General features: G+C 35.5%; 1 protein-coding gene across 1 annotated transcript; it reads right to left on the minus strand.

The window, feature by feature from the left end:
* Positions 1 to 286: 286 nt before the first annotated feature.
* Positions 287 to 11007, minus strand: LOC133834433 (MAG2-interacting protein 2). Its single transcript, XM_062264042.1, has 12 exons — positions 10816 to 11007; positions 10663 to 10711; positions 10175 to 10348; positions 9825 to 10026; positions 9478 to 9683; positions 8142 to 9126; positions 6922 to 7895; positions 6735 to 6823; positions 5506 to 5865; positions 3634 to 4843; positions 3179 to 3444; positions 287 to 3090 (listed from the first exon to the last, which is right to left on the minus strand). Exons 1-12 carry the CDS (start codon positions 10888 to 10890, stop codon positions 493 to 495), a joined length of 7188 nt encoding a protein of 2395 aa, XP_062120026.1. The 5' UTR covers positions 10891 to 11007; the 3' UTR covers positions 287 to 492.
* Between the last annotated feature and the right edge of the window lie 1112 nt (positions 11008 to 12119).

Genomic DNA, 12119 nt, shown 5'->3' on the forward strand with positions numbered 1-12119 from the left:
TAATAAAAATTAACTGTTTTGCTAAGTAATCTTTGGATGGACTTGAAATATGTATAAAAGAAAAGAACTAAGCAATTATGATTTTCACGTAATTCCACAATTCATTTTATTTTATCTTCTAATAATTAACTATAGATATAATTCAAAATACTAAATTTGCTAATGCAAGAAGAGAAAGGAAATAAAATATTCCTCAAAAGACGTTTTTCTTTGGATTCTTCTGTCATTTCTCCTAAAAAAAAAAAAATTTTGTTAAATAAATAAATAAAGATTCTTCTATCATATGTCGAAACTCATTTACTTGCTGTAAAAATGGGAGTCTTCTTCAGGTTATATATTCTTAGTTATCACTGTTCCTGTAAAATGCAAATTAACAAAAATGGATACATATGGAGACATTTTGTACACCCACTACTAGTACTACCCACTAGGCTAATATTTCTATACTCATTTAACCCCCCAAAAAAAAAAAAAAAATCTGACTTATCTTTTTCATCTCATATTATTAGAAACTAACGAAACTGCAGATTGGATCAGAGTTTCCAATTTGACCATTAAGCTGGAAACAGAGTTCTTTAAAGTTTCATGTGAAGTTGCCTGTAAAAGGGCAAGCTTATCATCCTGCAGTAGCTCAAATTGCCTCTTCAAAAACCTATTTAGGCTGGACTCTGCAATATTAACAAGACTTAGTGATGCATTTGTGTGCATAAATTTTGTTACGATAAGTCCTGCCAAAAGTTGTTGATCTGCCTTCACGAGCTCCGAAACAAAGTAAGGAAAGACGATCCTCCTAAAAAGTAGAAATTCCGTCTTACTATCTCTGTTTTCTTCTGAACCTTCTTCATGAGCGAGCCTCGATAGTTGGGCTGCTTGGCACTTCTGAGAAAGACTTCCAACCAAATAGCAGGTGTAAGAGAATATAGTGCCGAAAGAAGAATTGGAGAGGATATTAGACACAACTCCAGATGAGGATATGAGAATTAGAAACTCAATGCCCTGAGCAACCGTGTCTGTGAACGTTCCATGTTTCAACTTGCTTTCTACAGCAGCCAAGCAATGTGGCCGTAGCGCCTCATATGGAAGCAAAAGGACTAACTTTAAAGCCATAAAACAATCTATTTGAAGTACGGAATTGCTTAGGCTTTGGGCACCATCTTCGTCAAGCAATACGTCATTAGATTGATCAATCACTCTTAGCACATCTTTAAAGCGAGACACTGCTACAAGTTTCTTACATATCTCCAACCAACAGGCATGTAAAGGGTGAAGAGAAGAGCTGTTTTTGGACTTTTCATTCTCAGGAGGCTCGGTGTCCTGGAAACTTTCCCATCCCTCATCCCAGTTGTCAGAGTTCCAAGCGTTTTCAGCATCAGATGCTTCTGGGGAGGCTTTCTCATCATGCCTTGCCATAAAAAGCCCTTCCCACTCTCCCAAAACAGCTAGCAGCGAATCAATATGAGCATCAGTATGGGAAACCTCAGACAACTTAAAGAAGCAAGAAACCGCTGTCTCTACATTAGATAGATCATCAGGGGTAATTTCCAGAGTAGGTGAAATGCTTGCTACGAGCTGAGATGATCTAAGGGCAACCAATGTGCTAGTAAATCTGTTCGATGTATCATTTTTATCTGTCAACCCATGATTTGCAGAAGTTTGACTCTGTTCACTTGTACTGAGCGACTCATCCCATCCCTCCCATGGTACAATATTGGATTCTAACTCAGTTGAGAACCCCTTAATATTTCTACCGGTGAGAAATTGCATAATCTCTAGCATGTAAACTCTAACAGAACCCGGTATCTGCAAATCATCAGAGAACTTAACGAGTCTCTTCCAAATTACATGTCTGACATGCTTCAAATCATCCAGATCACCTTCCAATTTACTCACAGAAGACAAAATATGATAGAAGTCCTGGCGTTCCTGAGATTCACCGACAGCCAATTCTTGCAGGATGGGTTCCAAAACATTCAAGTAGAGATGGGGAAGATCCTGAAGTTCGGTGTCACCAGTTGGAGCATCTACTGCATCAGAATAAACTTCTGCAACTGCTTTAAATCCACAACCCGAAAAAAGCATAGCTCTGCCGAACATGAAAATTTCAAAAGCAGAACCACCGGTTAATCCATAACCTACATAACTAATAACCGTGCTCCAGCCCTGACTTGGTGAAACATTATCCTCAATCACGAGCCTCATGAAAGCATTAAGATGTCTACTTAAGCAATCGGGACTGAATACAAGAATTTCTTCTGCATTACTATGAGACGTAATTTCCTTCATTTCATCAGTTAGTCGCATCCAAAAGTTCAAGAGGATCAGAAGACAGTCCTGCCAAGTTGAATCATCAGGAGGAGTTCCATAAGAATGATATAGAGGTATAATTACTGTCATATACTGCTTTATTATGTCCAAAGCATCAGAAAGGACCAAAAGTTTGATATACTTTCTGCAAAATTCAAAGCTCTGCTCCAGCAGACATATAAACCCCTGTAGGTTTTCAGGCCCCTTAACGGCAAACTCTGTTCTAGACTTAGTCTCCAAAGTCTTCAACAAACTAAGGACGTAATGTTTGTAAACATCCTTCCACAAAATGAGACCATCTGGCACTGAGTCAGCATAAATGCCATGAAGGTTCTCTGCCATCTTTGCTAGGACTTCCAAGCTACTATCATCAATGTGTTCATATATTTCAAGGTTGAAGCACTCAAAGTTCAAACCTCCCAGACCAGCAATGTTTTTGAAGTTGAGGTTTGTAATAATCGAAACCCTATTGCATTCTTGTTCAAGCACCTTGTAATAACGAGAAAATCCAAAACTAGATAAATTAGCTTGATCTGGGTGTATCATTGGTAATGATTTTTTGGTTTCTTCCAGCTGCAAATAGCAATCAGAAAGCAGGCCAAATATGTAAGCAAGTCGCAACTTGTCACGTCCATCAATTGCAGGGTATACAACAGAGAAAATAATTTGGATAGTCTCAATAGCATAGCCAATTATTTCTTCTTTACATTCTGAAATTTCACGCACAATATCATCATTGGTCCAAACCTCGGAAACAAGCAAAGAACTTAGATACTGTAGAAGCACCTGCAAGAAAATGAGAAAATTGATCACTTCACGGATCAAAATTGTTTATCTATGTACCTCCCTTTTTAAAACTTCCAAATATCCATACCTTTGTCCGGTTCAAGCCATAAGTATCGGCTAGTTTTAAAATATCCTTCAGAATGTACTTTTTCTCCAACTTTACTGACTCAATTAGGGAGAGGACAACACTCTCTATGTATTTCATGTCCCCGGACAAAAACCGAGCAGTATCAACCCCAGGAATGATCTTCTCTAGTACTCTGGAACGGTCTGCCACAAACTTTTGTTCTTCTAATTTTAGTTTCCATTCTCTCCAAAATGAAGACTGCATTTTGTCAATTTTGCATATTTCATCTGAAAAGAAATTACAAACGAAATTTATAAAAAGGATGTATGATAGAAAAAAAATACAGGGAATCGGCTACACGTATAAAATATTGAGCATGTAAATGTTAACAAGCAACCACAGGGACTCATTATCAAAATCATATAGTTTTATCTTTTAGCCAAAAAAAAAAAAATTGGAAAGCCAATCACAAGTACCAGGTGTCTGTTTTTCTTTAAATTTTTTCAGTAGCATCTCCCTTCTCTGAGCAGGACCTTGACACTCAACCTCGTAGTTGTGTAACAAGCTATATATCATCCCCACATTCATGATGCTACTAATTTCTTGGTAATCTTTCCGTTTTCTCAGCTGCTCTTCTATTACTTCAACACCACAAAATGCATCCACCAGATTTAACAGAAAGGAGCAGCAAATAATGTCTTTCTCTTCAGTAATAGGAGGCTCAGTAGTAGATTTTGCTAGAGAGGCAATCAAATCATCTTTAGGAGCAAAACCGCTTCTTGCCAACCAAGAAATTACAGTCACCACAGCCTGTGTTCTCACACTCACATATTGCGTTCTAGATATCAAGCCATAAATTGAATTATCACTGTTTTCAGATTTCTTACTCAATTCAAGTAACCATGGAAGTTGCGAAGCAGCAAATGACAAAAGTTTTCCATTTTCTGCTAAAACAGATTCCCAACTGCTTCCTTTCTCCAAGGGTAAGTTTTTAGAAACAGTAGAAAGAATATTTTTTATGTTACTGATATGTACTTCTCGATCATCAGTGGTATCACCTTCAAAACTACCTTTTAGGTGAACTATACCGTCTGAATCTGACATAGTTGAAGAACCTTGAACTGAAAAATTTGGACACTTTGACCCGGTCAACGTCGTTAAAGTCTCACACTGGCCTTGCATATCTAGATCTTTCCATGCCGAAAGCAACTCACTTATAGATTCTTCATCACAATGGCTCAAAGCAAAACCAAGTAAATGTTTTCGAGAATTAACATCCATATTTTCAAGAGCCGGACCCCTTGCTATTGCAGCACACAAGTCCCAAGCTTGACCATGTCCTTTCTTAGTCAAAACAAGGCAGAGATCAAGTGCCAATTGCAGATCACCTGCAACTGCAGCTTCTCTAGCAATAGCTTCCTGCACAGCAGATATGTCATCTGGAGAGCTAAGTCCAAGAAGTTTGGCAATCTCAATGATTTCATCAACATGTAAATATGCTCCGGTTTGACTTGTGATAGCCATTTTAACAATCTCCATTTGATCTTTTATTTGCCTGAATTGCACGGGTAAAAGTGTAACTCCAAGACTGGGAAGTTTAACAGTAATGGCATCAATAGTATCAAGCTCTGCTTTAACTATTCCACTGCTTGAAAGTAGATTCAGACATTCCTTAGCCCTCCATATCTGAATAAAGTTGTAGTCATGCAACATATTAGAATATAATCATACAACCAAATATGTTCTCAGCTTAATTTCAGCTAGGTTATTGTTAGACTGGTTCATTTTTCATTTGAATGGTAAGCCTTGAGTTTGAATATAAAATGCATGCAATCCTACTTCTTTGAGAAAGCACATGAACTTGACTAAACAAATAAGAAAACATCCAAACAACGTATTTACTGTATTACGTAATGTAGCTAACCATAATAATATGAAGCTATTACCAAGATAGTCTAAAGCACTAACAATAATAAAAAAACCAACTTGACTAAGAAATGTGTTTATTTTATAACATGCAGATGCAATTAACTTTAAAAGTATCAACAAATCATCATAATAGAGGGTTGACAACACTTTTGGAACAGCTAACATAATGCAAGATGGCATCTAAGAATTATTATGTATTGTAAACAGGCATATAAAAGGAAAAGAAAAACAAGTAGCACTTCAACTTGAGACTAGCTCAAGTGGTCAGTGGGTCAGTGTGTTAGTGGTCTGGGATTCAAGCCCATAAAAGTATGTTATCTTATTGGGAAAAAAAAAGACAGGGTACATTAAATAATTTAAACTTATCAATCAGCAATTAAACATCCTAGAAGTAAAATGTACTTCAATTTCATACTTACTTCAGGGCAAGCAAGACTTGAGGCAGAGAAAAAATATTCCCTTGCAGCTTGAATGACAAGGCTCTCCGCTTTATCTGATGCCAAGGCAACAGAACTTGTACCCCTTAAATAGTTTCTAGCAAGAGAAAACTTCCCAGCTTTAAGCAGTCCTCTACAAAATTCCATCAGCATATACTCTGGATCTAGGAAAGGAAATGCTTTTTCCTTCATTGACTGCATATCGCGCCACATGTTTGCCCAATCACTATCTGATCGGCCAGGCTGTCGGCGAATAAATTTTGAAAGTATAAGACGAAGAATTTGCTTGACACCTTTTTCATCTGCTTGGGACTCAAGGAAATAACTCATTGGCTTTGGAACCTAAAAAAACAGAAGAACAAAAATCAATTATATGCAAAAAAAATTAGGATTTTTACGCCTGAACTATGACCTATACATTATCGTGCCCCTGATTTGTTTGGGCCATTAAAAATTCCCCCGAAATACTCACAGTGTTGTAAAGTGGAACTTTCGTCCAACCAATGTGGCTAACGACATGCTGACGTGGCTCTTTGTTTGCTAATGTGTCTTGACCACGTCAATGCCACATATGTATTTTAAAAATCTCTTTTTTTATTAAAATTAATAAATTTAAAATAAATCATAGTTTATAAAAAAAAGTTAATTTTGTAAGATTTGATTTAATTTAAATTATTTTTAGTGTAATGATTTATTTTAAATTTATTAAGTTTTTATTAAAAATAGATTTTTTTTAATATTTTTAAATTACCTGACATGGCCAAGACACATCAACAAACAAAGAGCCCGTCAGCATATTGTTAACCACATTGGACAAAATTAGACGGAAGTCCCACTTTACAACATTGTGAATAGTTCGGGAGAATTTTTAACAACCGGAAAAAATCAGGGAGCACGTTAATGTATGTGTCATAGTTCGGGGGGGCAAAAATCCTAAATAGCTTAAAAAAAATACCAAATCATGAGCCAAAAAATTCATGCATTGGTATCAGCCAAAATATTCAAAAAAATACAGCATAATGGTTTTCCTTGAAAGTCTAGATCAGTATTATACTCTTATACAGTATTACACCAATGAATTGATACTTATCATTGCATACATAATTTCATCTTTCTTTCTTTCAATCTTACTTTGACTTCATTCTGAAGATCCCTCTGTGTTGGCATAAAATTCCAAATTAAAAGCATTTTGTTGCAAGAGGATTACAGACCTGATAGAATGATAGAAGCCTCCCCACTTCAATATGCCCCTCCGCAAGTTTTAGCCTTCTCTCCAGGCTACCATCACATATTATACTACCTGAAAAGCAAATAAAAAATAAATTTAAACATGGCAGAGATGATAGAATATCATTTAAGGGCTAAGGATGAAACCAAACATCTAAAAGAAGAGATTACCATGCACTTGTGGAAGCTTTGACAATATGGAAGCCATGGTACTCCACTTATCTGTTACTTTAGACAAATATAGGCACTTCAGGGCACAATTTATAGCTTCAATTTCATCCTTGAACAGGCCACTACTTTGGACATCTCCACACCCCTCCTCTATGACCAGCAAGCAAATGTCCAATTTATTCTCTGAAGCAATTTCCTTCAGCCATCTTACCAAAAAAGACTCAGTCTCATCATGATCAGCATCAAGATGGGTCCTTGTTACATGATCTTGAGAGACTACAGTTGAATAATGAAACCTATTCCGCATAAATGGAACTGCTTTATCACGAAGTTTTTCAACAACATTTTCTTCGTTGACTCCCTTGAGCATCACTTTGAATTTTTCGTAGTCCGATAATTCTTCCCATGTAACAAGACTCAAACTTATTTCCCCATCACTGTCATCAGAATAAATCAGTTGGTGCAGGTATGAGACATTCTCATGGAATTGCTTCAACTCATAGATGCCTTTTCTATTAGCATAATCAAGCAAGCAAAGGCAATTATCTAGCTGCCCACTACATACATCAATATCTCTTGCTCTCTTCTTGTACCATACCAAAAGTTCGTTTGTTGATGGCCAAACAAAACCTGAGCACTGTTTGACAATGGGTTCAGTTCTAATCTGAACATCAATCTCATTACTTGTTTGTAAGCTCTTAACAAAGTCTATCATCTTCCTGCATTCAACCCAATCTTCTTCCCTCACAACTGTACTAGAAGGAGGAGACTTTCCAGGAAGAAGCTGCCCATATGTTTGTACAGGAAGGGTTTCAGGGATAGCAGCTAAAATATCTAAAATAAAAGGAGCAAGTGAATAAGGATGACGCTTGAATAGAAGGTTCAAGGCTCCAATTTTTCCACTTTCAGCCAGCGTTACAGAAGCTTCATTTATAGGCATCACTCGAAATTTGGTAAATTCCTGTACAGAAAACCTGCAGAATTGTTAAACATTGGGTTAGTACTTAGTAGTAAGTTAGTAACCATTACTTCTAAAACCACGCTGACAAAGAAACAAAATCGAAACTTAACATATGCATTGAAAAAACTAGAATTAAGTCAGCTTTTCAAGATGACAAAGGAGGCATCAAATAAAACCTTCTCATCCAAGGATTATAAGTTTGGCTCTCGTTTCCCTTGCAAATTGAAATAACTATAAATAGGGAAGAAAAGCATGATACCTGCCCATATTTATCCCAAGATATGTCTCCAGCCTGTCTCTGAATTGCAAAATTTTAAGTCTAGACACTCGAAAATCCCAAATTTGGTTACTTTCGGGATCTTGTCGTTCAGAAAATTTATACTGGTTAGTAATGCGCAACCCATATTCAAGCAAAGCCTTCACAGAATCTTCTGTAGGTCCAACTTTGTCAACGCATTCTGAGAGAATGAAAACTTGGTCCTTAATTTTAGACAAGTACATGTTTATTTCAGTTAATCCTTGTGGAGAATGCAACCACTGTGATTTTATGACTTCATCTTTATCCAGCCTGTGACAATCGGCAAATTCTAAGGCATCTTGGTAACTTCTGTTGCTGATTAAAATTTCATACATTTCATGAATGGATTTCTTAGAAAATGTTATCAGGTTCCAACTCAACTTGGAAATGTCAATGTTATTAAAACCATCTTCGGTTATCTGTTCTATACAATGAGAGTCACTTGTTCCACTTGAATTAGATAGATTATCTCTCTCTTCATCTGACATACTCTCCAAAAGAAAGAGATTTCCTTGAAACTGATTAGCTCTGTCTAAAACAGGCATAGAAAATACAGGATCATTTTCCTGAACTCTTAAACCACTACATATGTCAATCATGGTAACAACACCAGGCTTTTTAGAGATAGCAAGAACATGGTTAGACCACCAAGTAAAATCCACAACATAAGTGAAGATTTCTCTCAGATTAACTTGCGAACCACATATTTCTCCTACCGATAAATGTGAAAGTGATATACATTTCTTGTCCAGCTTAAAAATGTGCAAGCATCCTGTCACGTCTAGAGTACATATAAATTTAGCTTCTGGAGAAATTTGAACCTTTGGATATGCCAACTGACCAATATAACCTTTTGGTTTTGAATATAAACCGTCAAACTGAACAGAGGACAGCTGCTCTAAATCCATAGCTTTACTCCTACGCCAAAGAGAAAGACAGGACGAACCTGGGATAGATATTAAGAAAGAATATTTAATATAAATGGAGTAAAACGAAAAACTAGTGAAAGAAATGAATTATCAATGTTCACAGAGATGACTGAAACCATAGCACATAAACAGTAATGCAAGAAACCAAGTATGTAAAGAAAATAAAAGGAAGACAGGACAAAAAACATTGATCATCTGCATATTATGCCACATAAAATCAGTTGTAAAAATAGTATGAAAGTTCTCTAGTACTCATAAATCAATAAAAGAAAAATAATATCAACTATGTATAATACTTGTTACGAGTCAAAATGTTCAAGAATGGAGATGAAAATAAAATTATGGAAAACAAGAACAGAAAAACATACCTGTATTTCCACTTGAGGTCAGTGTAAGACTGTCAGAACTAGTAACTACAACAAACAAAAGAAGCTCTGGATGGGAATCAACGCAAATGACATTATTCCCAAACTTTCCCTTTTGGGTTAAGCCATTCTCGATGGAGACATTTGGCTCCCGACTGATCTCAATATGTTGAAGAGAACCATCCATTGTCAATATAGTGAAGCTACACCTGGAAAATTCATTCAACTTATTAACCGAATTTGTGTAAAGGTTAACAAGGTAACAATAACCGCACAAAAAGAAAAACTCATCTTCATACATGTTGTCCTATGTATATGTGCAGAGGCTGTAAGAAAATATATACACTTACAAGCAAGATGTCTGAACATCAGAATCCCCATTTGCAATCAAGCTTATAATCGGTAAAGAGACTTTTAAATGCCTCTTCATAATCCTCGTTATCTCGTCACCATTTGCTTTAATAAAATAGAGAGTATCTGTATCATCAACAACTCCAAGAACAGCATGACTTTCTGACCAAGTTCCGGTTGTAAATGTAACAAAGCCGCTAGCTGTTACAATGTTCACAAATTATAAAAAGTTCCTATCTTTTGGAAACCAATCAAATCGTTGGACATCAACACTAAATTCAATGCAATGCAACAGCCAAAACTAATGATCGTTACAAATAACCCAAGGGGCTCAGCCAAGAAATGTTACCACTGAAAGTGCCACAGGGCTTTGAATAATCATCCTTCTTCTGCAAAAATGTTATGAGATTTCCAGAAGCTACGGCAACATTCTCGCCGCTAGGAGAAACAAACAAAGAAGTTAATTTCCTCAACTTTCTTGGTTGCTTGCTTTCTATCCATTTTTCCTTGAGTTTGCTCACACCTATGCCGAATCAGGCAAAATAAATGTCAAACATATATGCTAATTGAAATACTCAACTTATTCAGATAAGTACAACTATCGCAATGCCGAATTTAACACCCAAAAAACAATGCAAAAACAAGTTAAACTAAGTAAGAACGTTAAAGAACATTGATATACAATAAGATTGATGGTAATTAGCAAATTAACAAAACTCCAATACTGTGAATTCGAATGAAACATTGAACTAAAAAATTAAGTTTTCTAGAAAATTAGATATGTTATAAACCGCAATGAATTGTAAATATAAAAATAAAAAGTCGAAATCGGTGTACCTTGAACTGAAAAAAGCGAAAGAAAGCCGCCTCTGGATTCATTATCAACCTAAGCTTATCGAACAGCAATGGAAGATTTAAGTGATATAAACAATGAGATAATTCAGAAATGAAGGATTTGAGTAAAATGTTAAAAAGGAAGGAAATGGTAACCTGTTGAGGAGGATAATTGAGAGAGAAGGGCCTTGAAGCATGACGACGAGTCTCGTAAAGCACTGGTTCATCCATCGGCAAAGGTTTCGATCTCGAATCCTGCCTATGCTCTAATCAATTTCGCACCAGATTTGATTTCCATAGAAAGAGAAACTGTGATAGATTCTCAGACAAAGATCAGAAGTCAGTACTGTCTTCTCTCTCTTTCCCTTCCTTGCCTTGTTGGGCTTAGAGAATAATATTGGGCTGTGCTGATTATTTTGGGCCTACATTTATAATTGGGAATTTTTAAAAGAGATGTTTACATAAATAAATATGGGAAAAATATATATAGTTTCTAAATTTATGGGAAAAAAAATAATTGTACAAAATATGATAAGTTTTGGAAAAAAAGTTTAAAATATGGTAAATAAATTACCATAAACTTAATTATCTTATTTTTTCTTCTCTCCTCACGATCTCTCTCTCTTCTTCTCATTTCTTTTTTCTCCTTCCCCATTTATTCCTCATTTCTTATTTTCTTTCTCACGATCTCTCCTCAGATTTTTTCCGGCGATGCTACCTCCGCCACTGACGACGGCGACGGCGACGAACTGGTTTTCTTCTTCTTCTTCTTCTTCTTTCTTTCTTTCTTTCTTTCTTGTTATTCTTCTTCTTCTTCTTCTTATTCGGTCTTTCTTATTCTTCTTTTTCTTTCTTCAAATCTAGTTTTATTCTTTTTCTTCTTTTTCATATTTGATTTTTCTTGGTTTTTTTTTTTCTAAATCTGTTTAACTAACCAGGTACTTGACTTCATATTTGATTTGATTTAAGAAATGTACTTAAGAAAAATTGACTGCTATTATTTAATGTAGACTAGGGTAGTATAAGAAGTTAGGTAATTGAATATTTTAGGGTACTTTTAACATATGAAGCTTAGGTTAGCTGATTAGTTTTTTTGGTTGAAAAAGGCAAAAGTTGTCAAAAGGTTATTTCCTGTGATGTTTAGATCAATTGGATATAGGTTTAGCAGCCAAACCTTCATCAAATAAGGTTCTAACATAAATATTTATGTGTTTATTAATTATTTAAAGAAATAGAACTAGAACATTTGCTCAAAAAATGTATCCACTTGTTTACAAAAATTATTCAGAATACAAGTACAAGAAATAAAAAAAACAAGCAAACAAAACTTTTGATTTTTCTGGGTTTTTCTTTTCCAAATCTGTTTAAGTAACCAGGTACTTGACTTCATATTTGATTTTTCTGGATTTTTTTTTTCTAAATCTGTTTAAGTAACCAGGTACTTGACTTCATATTTGATT

The sequence above is a fragment of the Humulus lupulus genome, chromosome 5 (genome assembly GCF_963169125.1).
Source record: "Humulus lupulus chromosome 5, drHumLupu1.1, whole genome shotgun sequence".
Taxonomy (NCBI): Eukaryota; Viridiplantae; Streptophyta; class Magnoliopsida; order Rosales; family Cannabaceae; genus Humulus; species Humulus lupulus.

What these genes read in the sequence shown, in the direction of transcription:
- LOC133834433 (XM_062264042.1), bottom strand. Translation starts at nt 10,890, where the DNA reads ATGGATGAACCAGTGCTTTACGAGACTCGTCGTCATGCTTCAAGGCCC. An exon ending in GATGTTCAGACATCTTGCTT is followed by an intron (nt 9,684 to 9,824) that starts GTAAGTGTATAT and finishes TGAATTTTCCAG; the next exon opens with GTGTAGCTTCACTATATTGA. An exon ending in CAAGTCTTGCTTGCCCTGAA is followed by an intron (nt 4,844 to 5,505) that starts GTAAGTATGAAA and finishes AACTTTATTCAG; the next exon opens with ATATGGAGGGCTAAGGAATG.